Here is a 17,567-nt window from a genome sequence, read left to right as displayed (position 1 = left end):
CTCTTTTTTGCAGTATGAAGAGTGGATGTAGTCATTTAGGTAAGAAAATAGTGTAGAGTGACTTGTAAAAGTCTAAAAAGTGTCTGACTTTGACCATTACTAAGATACTTCTAGATATTTTAGTGCAGATGTATTTTATGTGAGACTTGCAGCAGATTTTGTCATGTATTATCTGGACAGACAAGTACTGTACTTATGACTGTGTACAAAAAGTGGAGCATTACCGCCATCTACTGGATTGAAATAGACTCGCAATGCAAATTACAGCGCCCCCCCAAAAAATAAAAAATAAAAAACACTCAGCATATGATTTAACTTTAAATTAAAATTAAAGTTTAAAAAAAACAAGGTTATAACAGTTGTTCTGACCTTATTTTTCTCCCACAATATTGGATACATTGTTTACCCCTTAATGGACCGTACAGGCACTATTTTCTAGTGCTGCTTATTTGCTGTTGTAGATGGAATCTTATGACGACGGGGATATGACTTTTTTTTAAAAATAGAAAAATAGACTGAACTAATTAAACTAAATCCCCACGATCCCCAACCACCTCGTATGAGACTTTTTATTAGTTTGTGTCATATTTATTTCAGTAGGACACTTCCTTACCCATTTTAGAGCCATTACAAGCGTTTACATTTGTGTGCACTTGATTATTTTAATCGCTTTTTCTTTACAGTTTTTTTTCCGCTGAGCACATCTACTATGCCATTACTGCAAGCTGTCCCGTCCCCTCGGAGTGTGCTGATTAATATAACAGACACACCATCTGGCAATAACACCACAGCTGATTGGCTGTGGCTGACGCTGTATCGCGTTCAGACAGATTGTTGTTCAACTGGAGCTCGATGAGAAATTACAGCTTGTTTTTAACCAACTGTCGCAGACGATTTTTCGCTGGACCAAAGCTCCTTTTTTAAAATTTAAAATGTAATTGCATTCGCCCGACTAATTATTATTTGAGGAGGAAGGTAAGGATGCAATGTTGTCGACCACTCATTTGAAAGGATATTAAAATAGCTAATGTTAGCTGGTGTTGCTTATTAAAAAGAGGAGGCTACCTGGCTAGTATTGTAGTTGCAGTTAGCTTCTTGGCTAACTCGTGAATGTGTTTGCGATTTATTAAAGGAATATTTGTGCCATGTTGGTCATAGTCAACAACAGTTAACATCGTGTATTAGCCTTTCGCTCTCCGGGTTAGCACAGCCACTAAGCTACCTCTGCCATTTGTTTCCAAGGTGACGGTGCTTGTGGCTCCATTCATCTCATTCCGCCGGGTATCTTTCTACAAGACGTGAGCCACTGTCGATCACTCAAGGTCAACCGTGGTGCTTCCTAGAGGGACCATACTGTGGATGACTCAAGTGACTGTGCAGCGTGGCTGTGGCTCTAGCCGCCGGGCCGATGTTAGGAGGAGAGGGGGGCGACACAGCGGAGTAGGGTCGTTCAGGAGATGCCGCTTCTTGAACACTGTGTTGTAGTTGAGGGGAAAGAAGAGTATACCTACCTCTCTGACTCGACACTTGGACAAGGGAATCAACCCTTCTGCTCAACCAGCAGTGGCACATATATGGATGGTGGGGTCGCAGTATGCCCACCCCCTCATCTACTACAACAAAACAGATTGGAGGTTGCATCGGTGCAGGAGAGGGGCCCATGTTTGCCAGCTCTAACTCTTCTCTTAGCTCCTCTTTCCGTTTTCTCCCAGCTTTCTTTCTGGGTGTGGTGGCAGCAGTAGTGTTCCAGCTGTCATGGGGAGGCCTGTCCCTTACATCTTTCTTCTTGAAGCTCTTCATCTATGTGTCATTCGCCCTACTGTGTTTCCTGGCTGGGAGCTTTGTTCTGCTTGTGAGGAAAAGTCCTCTGAAAGTCAGCTGCTTTGACAGACACAATAGGCATTCAGTCCAACAGCTGGAATTCTTCAACAAGCTCATGGTAAGATGCTGCTACCTCCTTAAACTAAGACACAGATTCTCTACTTCCACCAGCCACAGCATTCAGTACCTTTGCACAATAAAAAGCAGTTATTCCCAACCAGGGTGCAGTGGCACACGTGTCCCTTGAGGAAAAATTATTAAATTGTACTTAATTTGTCCCAAAAATATTATGATTTACAAATATATATTTGTTAATCTATCTATGGCAACGATGTATAGTGACAGGGAGAACCATTAAATGGTCTTCTATTAGAGGGCAGAAGATACTAATAAACCTGAAGATAATAAACCTGTTGCCATTCATACAAAAGAAGAAGTCATTGCTTTTTCCAACCACATCAGCTTTGTGTTCAATTAAACAGGCCCACATTCCACACAGAGTAAGTCAGTTTGTGAGGAAATCTTTTTTTCGGTACTCTTCATAATTTCTGTGTGGTCATGTGCCGTGAGATTTTTCTAATGTAAAATTGGCTTGCCAAAACAGGTTGGGAAACTGTGATCTAATGAGTTCTTATTGTATATAAACTGTGTCAAAGAAATCAGCCTATTTTTTTTTATCACTGATGTGCTGATTTAACTATCTTTATTTCTGGTGTTGTAGTTTGCAATGGAGTAGAACTGCACAGCATTAGACTAAGTTTTGTCTAATATTTTGCTCCCTCTTAGTTAAATGAGATGTTAAGACCCACGATGCAGTGCCGTTGTACACCACTACAAATAACCTGCATTGTTTAATTAACTTTGTGACAGGCCCAATCAAAACTGACCAATATTTTAATTGAAAAAGCTGTTTTTTTTTTATACAAGTCTCATGTAACCGTACCTAATTGTTATGGCCGATGGATGTTAGACATTGTTGTGTTCCATCAGCTTGACATTGTGGGGCTGGACTGAACTAATGCATTGGTTTCGCTGAGGTCACGGTACATTTCTAAAGGCTTTTCTATTAGATTCATTTTTGAAAAGGGACCATGTGCATTCATCGCCAAAGAACACAGGCTTGTGCAATTTGGCTGATTCATTCTAAGGACAGTGATCATGTCTGCTGTCTGGATTTTATAGACAGCAAAGCAGTGGCTGTTTTTGTACACGCTTGTGTTTAAACACTTATGTTGCTACTGGAGAAAACATTTTAACATATTGTATGCATTTTCTTTTAATGTAGAGCTTACAGGACAAACTGTCAATTCTAGCCTACATTTTTTGCTCTAGCACGTATCCCCCAACTTTGATTTTTCTGTTTTACACTGTTACTGACTGAAGGGAATAAACTGATGCTGACTTTTTCCAGACTCGATTTTTGGCCTCAGTACAAGAATCGAGCCAGAGTCGGAGGGTGGTGGTGTCACACAATTTGGACAAAGCCCTAAAAGAAGGTAAGCTTTGAATTGTGCTTTTCTTTCTTATTTCCTATGGCAATCCGCAGGATGAAACTAAAGTTATAGATCCTGTGCATTAATATTTATTTGATGTTACATCATCATCGACACTCTAACATCCAAATACTGTACTAGCAAAGTTTCTCTCTTTGGGAGTCACGAGTCCTTATACTCCCTTTGTTTGTTTTGTAAATGAAATCTAGAGCTGTAGTTCTCTGTATTTCTATGTTTTAACTAATAATTCTAATATTACATTAGTGTATTAGCCCGTCAGCCAAGTGTAATTGCTGGCAATCTTCTCTGTTCTAATTCATCCCGCAGCCACACTAGTTAATTCCATTTAAGTGAATCATCATGTCATTGCTTTTCTTTTGACGATACTATTTTTCTTTTTTTTTTTGCACCCTAATGATGGTAGTATTACTGTAATTTCTCGTGTATAATGCACTTTTTTCCCCAAATTCTTTTTCGAAAGTCAATAGGGTGCATTATACATGGGTAGACTTTCACATTTTATAAATGTATGCCGCCCTCTAGAGGTTATGAAAAAGCTGTACACTTTCATTCCAATATGCCAACGCCTCCAAGAGGTTATGAAAAAGTTGAATACTTTCATTCTAGTATGCCACCTAGAGGTTATGAAAAAGGTGTAGCCTACACTTTCATGCCAGTATGACAGGGGTACGTATGACTGCATACATGTACAATTCTGCTCATAAGTTTACATATCCAGGCAGAATTTGTGGATTTTTTTATTTTATTTTTTTATTTTATTTTTTTAAATATAAATACAACTGATGACTGAACAACAACCATCATTAATTTCTTTATGGTTTTGTTTAATGATCATGCTTTTCTGAAATGCTTGACAGTTTAATTTGAATCCCATTAAAATAAAATTAAATGTGTTTCACCTGGTCCTTCCTGTTTTCTTTAAAGAATTGTACACATCTTACAAATTCTGCCTGGGTAATCAAACAAATGAGCACAACTGTGTTTTCTCATTTACTAAATAAACAGGGCTGTGAATTTCAAAATAAGAGCAAGTAAATAAAAAAAGTATTGTGTGTTCAAATAAAGTGCTCAACTTCAGAATAATTCTTTTGAAAAACTAATAAAATAGAGATAATACTTCATGTTTTGATCATATGGGTAGAAACAAAATCATTCATTGTAAAAATGCATTATACATAGGTTGAAGGGTTTTCCAGAATGTTGAGGTCAACTTTGGGGGTGCGCATTATACACAAGAAATTACAGTACTTTAAAGGAATACTGTGTATTACGGCTACTTTTAGACTCCGTCTGGTGTTACACTATGAGCTATTACTTTACGCTGGGAAATTGTAGAATGTGGTAAACTATGTGACAACAACCTCAACTTCTTAAAAACTGCTGATTTATGAATCTTTGTTCCTACATATCCTCACAACCAGACACTTTTTTTTCCCCTTTTTTTTTTTTTTTTTTTTTTATAAAACTCTTAGGGTTGTGTAACCCACAGGCAAAATGAGTCGTGAAACTAAGAAGCAGTGCCTTCCTTATTTACACAGAGGATGTGTTTTTGAATCTGCTGCATGCGCTTTTAGAACAAAATAGCATTGGTAATATATGTAGTTGATTATTAGTTGAACACTACACTGGGTCTACACTACACTATTGTTGCTGCTGCTGCACACAACATGTACTGTAGTTAAGGGGAGCTGGGAGATGCAGTGGGTATCAGAAGTATTAGGACAGTGAGGATAAGTGGTATGGAAAATTGATGGATGGATGGACTTCGTTTTTAAGCTTTTGTCTTTATACACCAGAACAATAGATTTGAAATAAACGAATGATTTGAAGTGTAGATGTATAACCATCAATTTTAACATTGATGAAAATATTTTATACTAAATCCATCCATCCATTTTCTGAGCCGCTTCTCCTCACTAGGGTCGCGGGGGTGCTGGAGCCTATCCTAGCTGTCATCGGGCATGAGGCGGGGTACACCCTCAACTGGTTGCCAGCCAATCGCAGGGCACAAAGGAACAAACAACCATTTGCACACACAGTCATGCCTACGGGAAATTTAGAGTCTCCAATTCATGCATGTTTTTGGGATGTGGGAGGAAACCGGAGTGCCCGGAGAAAACCCACGCAGGCACGGGGAAAACATGCAAACTCCACACAGGCGGGGCCGGGGATTGAACCCGGGTCCTCAGAACTGTGAGGCTGACGCTCTAACCAGTCGACCACCGTGCCGCCTTTATACTAAATGACTGCCTAAATTTGCACTGTGATGTGAAGAGTTTTGTAGCATTATGATGGCTGAACGTGAGCAGAGAGTATATTCCCATACACCTCTCAGTTCGTCATGTTTCTTCTGTCAGCAGTCACATTATCAGCAAACACCTTTCAGCTCCTTCCAATAGCAGCCATACATGACTATCATATCTCTGCCTCCACCTTGTTTGAAATGTAATGTGGAATGCTTTGGCTCATGCATGATGTTCCTTTCTTTCTCTCAGCTTATCATTCAGCATTCATTTAATATCTGTTCCAGCAATCTAATGCCACTTTTACTTTTTTCAAGAAGTCTAATCTGACTATTCTTTCCTCAAATGTTAGCAGTGGTTTGCACATTGTTGTAAACCCTCTGTATTTACATTCATGAAGGTATCTCATGATTTTAGATTTTTATAATGATAGACCTACTTTCTGTAGCATATTCCTGACTTCTGTTGATATTGTGAAGTAGTTTTACTTCCCCAAGAAACAGTTTCTTCCATCATCTGTTACTTTGTAAAGTAATGTAAGACTTTAGAAGGCAAATAAATACAATATTCTTAAATGACAACTCCATGGCTTGAACTTAACCCAACAGAGCATGCTTTTCAATTACTAAAAAAACTACTTAAGACAAAGACTTACAAACATGCAGAAAGTGAAGGCAGCGGCAGGTAAGGCTTGGCAAAGGGAGGGAATTTAGAATTTCGTGATATCCCTGAGTTACAGGCTTAAGCAGTCAATAGAATTAAAATTATATTCATCCAAATATGAAAATTGACAATTTTTTTTATTTAAACATACACAGGAGGAGGGTGTACATAGTTGGGAGACAGCTATTTGAAGGGGTAATGGACTGTGAAACAGTGAAACTCTATGTGCATTCACTTGTTAAATATGTCTCACTCTATGTGCATTCACTTGTTAAATATGTCTCATTTGTATAACTTGTATATACAGTAATGTGACTATATTTTTAGCTTTGCCACCCAAATGATGGAGTTTCTTGTGATATTTTCTGTTCCCAGCTGTGCTAAAGTGTATGTCTTCGACCACAAAATATATTCAATTAAGATATTTGGTCTCCCCACAGTGTTGGACTATGCCTACAGAGACTACATTCTGTCCTGGTACATTCCTTTGAGTCGCGATGAGGGCCAATTGTACTCCATGCTGTCAGAGGACTGGTGGCAGATGATTGGGCAGTTGAGATGTCGACTTGCTGATATAGATCTTGTTAACGTGGTGTGTTATGACACCATCCGAATTTTACATGCACACTTCACTGGCCTCAAAGCTGCATCTGCAAGGTACACACTTCTACCCATTGTTAATAAAACAAACAAACAAACAAAAAAGCAAAAACATGCAGAACATGAAAGAATGCAGCAGAGTGCAAACTTCTAGTAAAAAGTTTGTTGTGTTGCAGTGTGGTGTAGTAATGTAATGATGTAACCATCACCTAATTTTTCCACTCTGACTCACTGGCCATTCTGTTTATGCTAACACTCTATACTCACTTTCTGTTTATACACACATTTTCACCCCACACAAAACATGGAAGCGTTCACTTATCACCTTGGTCCATTATCATGATAAGCCAGGCAAGACTTAATATCTGCTTTCTCTTTTTTGTGTAAATAGTTTACAATTAAATGTCCAACAAACTTCAATGCAGTTTTTTTGTGTCAATATCAACAGGGCTTGAAGCAGTTAATCTTAAAATGACAAATTACCTGTCCTGTTCCCTCTTTGTTGTGTGTCATTTATAATGTGTGGAAAGACTGGATGAGGGAGCTCGGCCGTTTCCTCTCCATCCATGTTTGGTTAGTCCAGAGTCAGAGCTGGCCTTCCTCCGCTGTGTTGCCAGAATACTGCTGCTATGTCTGCTGCCGCAAAAGGATGCAAAGTCTCACACGCTACGTTCCTGCCTCACAGAAGTCATCACTACTAAAGGTATTTTACCTTGTTTATTCGTCAATGTGTGTGATTGTAGATCAATACTTTTACACAATAATGTGGTTGCAGTGTGTGCATAGCACCTTTCTATTTAATATTATATTATTTATTTAATATTATTATTATATTTATTTTATATATTGTATTTATTTTTTATAAGTTCAGTTTTTGGGGGGTATGAGTTCTGTAGCATAGATTATTTTACACTTGAGACTGAGTCTCGGGATGCACATGTCATGGAAACAATGAGTCCCAATCTGGGAACAATGAGTCCCTGCAATTTATCTTCACGGAATACAAATACAGTAATCCTCTGCTTTATCACGGTTATTGCTTCGCGGTACTGCTATATTACAGATTTTTATTAGTAGTAGTAACCGTAGTTGTTACTCTTAAAAAATATATATATACTTTTTGTACAATATTTTTGTGTTATCCATTTCTCTTGCTCTCTCTCTCTCTTTCTGTATATTCTATGTTAAGACCTGTCATAATATCAAATTTTTGAGGACGATATATTTTCACAACAAACGATAGTATATTTTTTTTATCCCACTGATATAATGATAGTAGAGCATAATAATTACAGTACATGGTTTTTCGTAGCAATTCACTTTTAATTCTAATCCTAAAAATAATAAAACATTGACATTGTAATGTATAAAATATAAATAAAACAGACTCAGGCTCTGTTCATAAAAAATTGCACTTCAACAAATATAAAAATTTGACACAGAGGTATAAAGAGTCATTAATGCCTAAACAGGCAATATACTGCCAACCAAGTTTCCAGTTGGTTAAGAAAAAGTGCCAACACAAGTCGATCAAAGCAACCTGTTTTTATTCAAGATTTGTTCTACTTTTTAAAAGTCTGCAGCCTTTCTTTAAACGCTGGTTTGGCAACATGTTCAATGGCTACATCTCATCTCGAGCACCATATTCACGTTTGTATTTGCATTGTTGGGCAAAGGGTTCCATAATTGCAAGCTGACGGGAAATGTCCCACTGTTTTTTTTTTTTTAATTGGGTGGGATCGTTGTGTTTACAATGGATTTAGTCACCTTGAGGTTTTAAGTTGTGCTGTCTTTGTTGCGACGACGTATAAATTCAACATACCAGCTCGTTGGTGTTATCGGGATGGCCACGTTCATCTGGCTTGAATAAAAAATCTTCCCACATCCTCACGGCGGTGTTAAGCTTTGGAACTAATTCCATTAAAAGTGCAGCTCCCGGGTTGCCGTCAGAAAACTTTGTTTCGTCTACAAAAGTGCCCGCATTTCAAACACACGCCACATGGCCAATCAGACGGCGGGTCCCTGCGCTTCACTATCTCTGATTGGTTTAGAGATCACGATGATGAAACCCATCGTGTGTCCGCTTTCAAGTCGCGGAAATGTTTTTTTCTTCCTCAAATGACTAGGCACCTGTATGCACCTTTTTTATTTATTTGCTGCACCATTCAAAAATTAGGGCACATATGCAACCAAATAAGTCTCACTGTAGAGTCCTGTCTGGTCAAAAAAATTAAATAATTCTCTGCGTCATAAGACCCAGATTGATCGTACTTTATGTCTTCCTGCTAAATTTTGTGCGTCTCAGACGTGGGACGCACACCAAACGAGATCCCTGCCTTGGTATGGCCCATCTTGACCTGCTGGCAGTATTTGTTTAATCAAATGTGTTCTTGATATGTCAAGTTTGTGAGCGCATCTCCTGCTAGCTCACCTTGAGAGATTTTTAATTGGATATGGAATGATACATTGTGTGAAAAGTCCATAAATGTATCTTGTTTTAATTTTTAACATCACAAAACCTTGAAATCAGTGCGGTTGTAGCCTGTTTTTAGCGGGGTGGCCAGATGAGGTCCAAGGGTATTTTCAGGGTGGCAGGATCCATCCTTCAATGACGACGGGTGCAGTCTGCAAATTGTTTTGTAAATGTCATTTCGTCCCTGGCCCTACCCTAGAACCGCCACTGCTTAAAATTTTATGAGAATTTTTAGTATTTTATGTTTTTTTTATAACCAATGCAAACTATTGTCACATTTTGTAAAGCACACGGAATCTTTTCATCTGCAGCATTAAGAAGTAAACTAGTGCAATAACCAAAAGTATTGTCTCATATTTTTGTTCCGAACTTGTATTGGAGATTTGTTGTTACAAGATAACGCCACCTGAGACGTCATATTGCAACATTTGTATATATGTCAACTGAAGCTTTTTTTTGTTCTTTTCTCCCCTTTCTTTTTGTCCATGTGTGCACCTCCGTGTACTGCAGTGTTGAAGCCTTTGGTGGAAGTTCTTAGCGACCCTGACTCCATAAACAGAATGCTGCTGTCTCAAATGGAGCAGCGGGAGCAGCAGGCTGAGCAGCAGAAGAAAGCTTACACCTACGCTGCCTCTTATGAGGACTTCATCAAACTGATATCAACTTCCACAGATGTCATTTTCCTCAAACAACTCAGGCATGACACTGAAATAATGCACACCACAAGCACAATAGATCAATTGGTAGGACACTGTGAAAGATGTGCGCCTGCTGTCCTTCTATACTGAGTGTAGTGTAACACAACATGTTTAGCAAATCGCGTTAACAGCTCATCATTTTGCTGCTGTGGGCTGAGGTTTCCATGGGAGCAGTCAGTGCCTCCGAGGCAATATGAAACACCTCAGCGTATAAAAAAAAGTCATACTGCAATTTCGTGTCATTAAGGATATTTGCTACCGCCAGACTTATTACTCCTATACCAATTGCTTTCTCATTACAGTATGTTTCCAAAGTTACAGAATGATTGTGCATCGAATATTTGTTGTACAGTGGACCCCCGCATGTATTATACAGCCTTCAATACCACATTAACCACATCCTGTTGCTAAAATATGAATAGATTCACTATTTCTTTTTTCAATTTTTTCAAAAAAACTTTTTTTTTTGTCTCTCTACTTTTTTGGTGCAACCCCAAAAACGCTTACTGGTAGTTTATCCCTGCCTATTCAATACTTTTTTTGCAATTATAATGGGTGTCACTCATTCCCGGATTTTCGCTATACATGGTACAGCCCGGTCCCTTTACCTCATAAATAGCGGGGGTCCTACTGTATTAATCCCTGCATCCCAAGACACCCCTTTATGTACTAGACAGCCTATCTTTTTTCCTTCCTGCAGGTATCAGATAGTGGTAGAAATTATTCATGCCACTACCATAAGCAGCCTGCCTCAGCTCAAAAAACAGAAAGGTACTATTTATTGTTTCTCAAGATTATTTATTTTATTTAAAATTTCAGTCAGACCTATTGGCTTACTTTTGTTTTTGTGCTGTCATTTTTAATCTTCAGCTGTACTAAATTTGGTACTTAATATTAAGTGTTAGCTTCATCAAGGAGGTAATATTTAGCTTTTGTTAATAGGTTGACAAAAAGTATCCCTTCCAATTTGGGGCATCTGAATACTATAAAAATCAGTTGTTCTGCAGTGCATTTTTTCAGAGCTCAGGGCTCTAAAGCCTCTAGCTGTTCTTGGGTTTCACTTGATTCAGTTTCCGTAGTTTAATATTCTTTTCAAATGTATTATACAGCCTTCAATACCACATTAACCACTAAAATATGACTTGCTGACAAAAGATTACGCATCAGTGTAAGACGTGAGGGTCTTGTAAATTTTAGATCTATTACTGAAGTAATCAGTACTTAATTGAAGTTCTATTAGCAATTTTGTTTTTGTGTGAACTATTTAGCGTGCTCTTTTGAACACTAAGTAATTTTGTTCCATATGTCTGTATCTCTCACACAGAGCGTAAAGGCAAAGAATCAGCAGCCATGAAGGCAGACCTGCTAAGGGCCAGGGATATGAAACGATATATCAATCAGCTGACTGTTGCTAAGAAACAATGTGAGAAACGTATCCGTCTGCTTGGTGGACCAAACTATGAGAGTAATGAAGATGGAGGAACTGATGACACGGATGAGCCTCTAAGTCAGAGGGTACTATTTTTTATTTAAAGTCTGAATTAATATTACGTTGGTGAAGTTGCTTGTGATTAAACCGAACCCCATTTGTCTTATATCTGTCTTTTTTTTTTTACATATTCAGATTCTCTTGTTTGATGACATCATATGCAATCCAGGTTACAGGGAACATTTCAGAGATTACATGGAGAGAGTTGATAAGAGAGCTCTGATAAGCTTCTGGGAATTGGTGGAAACACTGAAAACTGCCAACAAGGTGACACACTGGACAAGATATTCAGTATACTAACTCAGCCAAAGTTTGAATACAGTAAAGTGTACAGTATGTGGGTGTTTCATTTCTTATTCATATTAACAGAATGAGGTGCCCCAAATTGTTGGGGAAATCTACCAGAAGTTCTTTGTCGAAAGCAGAGAGATTCCAGTGGAGAGGTTTTTGTTGAAAGAGATCCAACAAAGTTTAGTGGGAAACAGAGGAACTCAAGTCTTCGTGAGATTACAGGAACAGGTCAAATTTCCACTCATCACAACTATGAGCGAAAAAGCCCAGCAATGTCAAGATATTCTGTTATATCAGTTTTGTCTTTGTCATTTTCTAGGTGGCTGAGACTATGAGGGAGCGTTACTACCCTTCCTTCCTGGTTTCGGATCTCTATGAAAGGCTTATCAGACGAGAAGAGCAGCACAGCCAATCACATTGTAGTCCTGAGGAGAAGGAAGAAGGGGTTAGACACATGCACAATATTGGCCCATGCTTTGGTGTTTAAATTCCTCCTGGTCGTATGTAACTGAAGTTTTATGTCTTATGAAATTCTTCTGTGTTGTGGTGTAGTGTCGGGGTCTAGATGCTGGAGATGAGGTGTGTGACGAGGGCAGTAAAGGAATCAATGAACAGGCTAGCTACGCTGCAACTAAACTTCGCCAGCTGTATGACAAATTGGAGTACAAGAGACAAGCCCTGGGATCGATTCAGAATGCACCCAAACCAGATAAAAGGGTAAGGAAATACCAATAAATGGTTAGGTAGTACTATTAGAACTAACGATCAACCTCTTGAACGATGCGAGAATGTGGATTACATTCAACCAATAGATGGACATAGTCTGCACAAATCTTGCCATCTGCAAATTATGAATGGATTAATTTACATGTACTCTAGTTTGGCATGCTGGCTAAACTGCATCTGTTTTTCTAGATTGTGAGCAAACTAAAAGAAGAAATAGGAGCCATGGAGAGAGAGCACAGTGAACTTCAGCAACATATCATTAGGACTGACTGGTGGTGTGAAAACCTGGGTCACTGGAGGGCTACCATTACTACTGCTGAAGTAATTTCATTCAGATGCAATAGAGGACTCGACCTGCACATAATTAGCCAACTGATTTCCAACATCATTCTTTTATGAATTTTTTTTTTTTTTTTTCGAGAAGATTAGGTCTTACAATCTCTTGACTGACTTTGTGACAAATATTTCAAATACTTTTTTCCTGCAAAACAACACAATCCAACAGCCATTCTCTTCAAATCCAAGCGTTGACAAAAGAGAGTGCCTTTTAATCTGGTATTATCTCATGGGGCACTGCATACTACAAGGTTTTGTGGAAAATAGTAACATTTTTAGGAATTTGAAAAAGGTAAAAACAATTGTAGCCCTAAAGAATGTCTATCTGTCTCAGGCTACAGAGGAAGGCGGGGAGACTGTAGCTTGTTACAGTGTGTGTGTCAACCTGTTGGAAGGTGAGGAGACCATTAACAGTCGCTGGAGCGTCCAAAGAAAACTAACTGAATTCCATATGTTGCACCGCAAACTGACTGAGGTAATACATTATCAAACCTACTAATTCCAGTACCACATGGAAATATATTGTGATGTACATTACTTGTGGTAGTAATGTGACGTATAATATCTTTGCGAATAGTAATTTAAGTCTTGTTCTCTCAGTGTTTTCCATCATTGAAGAAATTCCAGTTACCATCCCTCAGCAAACTGCCTTTCAAATCCATTGACCAAAGGTTCTTGGACAAGAGTAAAACCCAGCTTAATACCTTTCTACAGGTAAACATGAAAACTGTAAATAATGTATTGTTACACTTACACCAACATTTAGAATGTTCCACAGCATATATTTGATTAAATAGTCTGATTTAAGTATTTCCTTTTTCTACATGTACATTTTTTAACACATTTTAGTAGTTTTTTTATTTCTCTTGTTGTCTTAACACTTTCAATTGAGCTTGTTTGGTTCAGGGTCGCTCAGTGGCCACAGTGATACTGACCATATCAGCAATTTATAAAATTTGCTACGTTTGCAGCGTCTGCTGACAGATGAGCGATTGTGTCAGTCAGAGGCTCTCTACGCGTTCCTCAGCCCGTCTCCAGAACACCTAAAGGTAACCAATTATTCTCATACTCTTATTTCAAAGAACCAACAACACGTAATCGGTTTTGTCATTTTTGTGGTTTCTAGCTAACACCAAATTTTTAAGTTAACTTAATTGCTCTATGTTTTTTTATATTCTCTTAGTGATGTCAAAACAGACTGAATGAATGGGTGCCATCAAGGGTCACCCGGCTGTTATTTAGGTTTAATATAAAATGAATTCATTTGGTGTTGAATGACATAAGCAATACATTAGCTTCTTCATCTATCTTCATGTCATGCTACTATCTGATGTTTGAAGGTGATGTCCATTCAGAAGAAGTCTTCTTTCTCTCTGGCCTCCTTCTTGGAGAAACTTCCTGGGGATTTCTTTTCTCATACTGAGGTACCAACTCATGGAGGACTTCTGGCTGTAATTTGGACTGCGAGTGCCACGTCTTGTCATTGTTACTTACAGGAGGAGGCAGACGACGACAGCGACTTGTCAGATTACGGTGATGAGACAGACGGGAGGAGAGACGCCCTAGCTGAACCTTGCTTTATGCTCATTGGCGAGATATTTGAACTCCGAGGAAGTGAGTGCATCACATTGTGCCATCACCTCTTGTCACTTGAATCACACTTTGTTGATTTGAAGATTGTCTTGATGTCAGACTTGCTTTTGCTCTAGATGTCTATTTCAGAAGGAAAAATGAATTCTGTATGCGTCTGATCACCTTTCATGAATGTTTATTCAAATGCATGTATTTCTGTCCATCTACTCAGTGTTTAAATGGGTGAGGAAAACTCTTATTGCACTAGTCCAGGTGACATTTGGACGAACTATCAACAAGTGAGTACAAGTAAAAAGTAAAACTGATATGCTTAACAAACAATAAATAGATTAAAACATTATTGTGAATATGTACTTTAACGTTTTGTCCTCCCCTATTCTAGACAGATCAGGGACACTGTGAACTGGATCTTCTCTGAACAAATGTTGGTCTGTTACATCAATGTCTTCAAGGACACTTTCTGGCCCAACGGAATTCTGGCACCACATGTCAATGTCCGAACTGATGCTGAACGCACTGAAACCAAGGAACGAGCTCAACAAAAACTACTTGACAATATTCCAGGTGGCAAATAAAATGTGTTTGTACATTATATCAAAAAGAGAAAATTAGCTAAGTTGATTTAAGTTTGAAACCTGGATGCAAGATTCATACTGACTGATAACTTTTCCCAATCTTTCTTTTTGTTTGTCAGATGCATTAGCAAACCTAGTGGGCCAACAGAATGCCCGTTATGGCGTCATTAAGGTTTTCAATGCCCTGCAGGAAGCTAGTGCCAACAAACATCTTCTCTATGTAAGAACACTAGTTTTGTTAGTATTGCAAGTTTTTTGTCTGTGCAAGCGTAACCCTTTTGTCTTTTATTTATTATTTTTTTTCAGGTTCTGATGGAAATGTTACTTAAGGAAGTGTGTCCTGAACTCAGAGTAGAAGTTGACAGCATATGAACTTGTTGCAGAAAGTACTGCCAATGATGGGGATGAAAGGATACCCAGAGTTGGAAAAAAAACAAACAGTTTGGATATTGTTTCGGTGACAGCTTTCAAGCATTCACAGTTTATTCATCTGTTTGTTTTCTCGTCTATCATAATGGCAACTTTAAGATGCTTTCTACTGTTGCCTGGGAGGAGGATGTTGTGATCCTTTGGCAACATGAATGAGGTCAATGTTAGAGTCCACTTCTTGTATTTTACAGGTCTTTGCACAGGTGGTAGCATCTCCAGAGCACACAATAAGCCTTGAAGATTAGTTGAGTGTGATGGGAACAAGATCAAAAGTGTTATTTCATTGCTAGTGAGAGTGACAAAACTGGCATAATAATGAAGAAGTTTGTGTTTTTCTACAATATGCTTTTTGAGTGGTTGTATAAAAAAATGGTACACTGAGGGAAAATGTGCTATGTTGGCACAGACTTAGCCTTTCTGAAGTTAACCAATCATTACCTACCAAGATATACTGACACAAAGCAGTTGTGTTGGGCATTAGGCTCATTCGACTTGTAAAATTTGGCTGTGAAATGAGAAAGTCTTGGACTGGCAAGCGATAGAAAGGCACTGATGTTTATTCTGCTACAAATTGGAACTCCACAGATTTAGATTTTCACCCAAATGAGACTAACTACACAGTTCACATTTGTTCCAAAAGGCTGACAGTCCCTCAAGAACACTGTGTGAATTCACATTTTGACACTGTGAGACCCACTTCTCCTTTATTAGCAGCAAACACAAGGTCTCTTTTTAAAACCAGCTAAGATCTTTTCTTGACGAATCACTCTGATCTAAAGATGAGACAGAAGAAACAAGTTGTGAAAGTAAAAGACTTGTTTGTTGAGTCATGTTCAAATTGATATGTAGACCTTGATTAAATGCAGCAAAGACATGAGGTTCAGGTTGCTTGTTGCCATTCTAAGGTGACAAATGTATGAATTCAACCTTTGAACATACCTGCTACACAAAATCTGAGCAACACTTGTGTTCTGTGATTCTTGTTAAGGCTTATAATTGTGCAATATGCTATGTAAAAGTCATTGTGATTATTTTATTTATAATTATTGATAGATTTTATTTTTACCCAAAATTGTTTAGAGAACATTTATATAAGCAATAAATTGAAAAAGAAAACTTGTGGTATTTCTTTTCCCCTTAAAAATGTTATTTAAAATTTTGAGATCTTCGACTTGACCATACTAATTATTGTGCTTTCAATTATCAAACCACTGATCCAAGGTGAATAGCAGTAACATTGAGCTCTGGTCCAGATGTACTGAAGTATCCATTTAAATATCTTATCTTGGATAAATAGCATTTCCTATATACCGCCAACATATTCTCCACGACGTGGTTTGTAAAGCGTGTAATTTTACAAACAGGCACTTTAAAATATTTTTTTACATTTTTATAGTGTGGAAGAAAGGTTGAAAGTTTGCGTCGACCCCTCTCGGCAGATTTTGGCCTCAGCAGTATCACAGTAACACGCATTGCCACCCACCCAGCAGATTTGGATTCTGTCAAAAGAAGCTTGTGTCAATGTGTAGGAAGTAGACCATGGTGCTTTCGAAATAAAAGCTAACCGTGAAATAGTAATTTTTTTTCTATACGTGTGCGTTCCGCGATTATACGGAGTGCCCTGGTACGAGTGGAAAAACATATTCATAGACAATCTCCCTGTGATTGACTGGCGAGTGACGACCAGTCCATCATGGTGTCGGCTCCAGCTACCCGCAACCCACGGGATTCATAACGAGTGGTGTGGGGCCAGGAACCGCAGTATAATATTCGGGCGTATTCCCCCCATATTTGCGGCTTAATCAGTATAGATCTTTATATTAAAAATGTCCAAATCATGTTTTGCTGGTCCTTAAATTGCTAAAAGGCGCGAATGACATTTTGCGGCCATACTTCCCAGACTGTCTACTTATTTTGACATGTTCCGCCGGAATCTACATTGATGATATCGGATAGTATTCAAGACACATAAGGCGCCACTGAACAGTTGCGAAGTACCAAACATTCACCGAGTGGGTAGGTAACGTTACATTTCACGAACTTATGTTGAAATTGTCTTCACAGCGTAAACGTTAATACCCCAACAATAGTTTGTATGTCAAATATTAGTTAGCCT

The 17,567-nt window shown here is 38.4% G+C and overlaps 1 protein-coding gene across 1 annotated transcript; it reads left to right on the top strand.

Moving 5' to 3' along the window:
• The first annotated feature begins 810 nt into the window (after positions 1–810).
• On the top strand, positions 811–16,550 carry snx25 (sorting nexin 25). Its single transcript, XM_061686163.1, has 22 exons — positions 811–975; positions 1,243–1,939; positions 3,233–3,317; positions 6,682–6,898; positions 7,372–7,544; positions 9,825–10,011; positions 10,713–10,783; positions 11,337–11,527; positions 11,637–11,768; positions 11,871–12,020; positions 12,112–12,237; positions 12,345–12,509; positions 12,708–12,839; positions 13,189–13,329; positions 13,455–13,568; positions 13,826–13,903; positions 14,195–14,278; positions 14,351–14,468; positions 14,659–14,725; positions 14,830–15,011; positions 15,142–15,242; positions 15,329–16,550. The coding sequence occupies exons 2-22, from the start codon at positions 1,595–1,597 to the stop codon at positions 15,392–15,394; spliced, it is 2,925 nt and encodes a 974-aa protein (XP_061542147.1). The 5' UTR covers positions 811–975; positions 1,243–1,594; the 3' UTR covers positions 15,395–16,550.
• Positions 16,551–17,567: the final 1,017 nt, after the last annotated feature.

Source organism: Phycodurus eques, chromosome 9, assembly GCF_024500275.1.
Source record: "Phycodurus eques isolate BA_2022a chromosome 9, UOR_Pequ_1.1, whole genome shotgun sequence".
Classification (NCBI taxonomy): domain Eukaryota; kingdom Metazoa; phylum Chordata; class Actinopteri; order Syngnathiformes; family Syngnathidae; genus Phycodurus; species Phycodurus eques.
The sequence above is the reverse complement of the archived record's forward strand: the minus strand, read 5'-3'. Positions and strand labels throughout refer to the sequence as shown.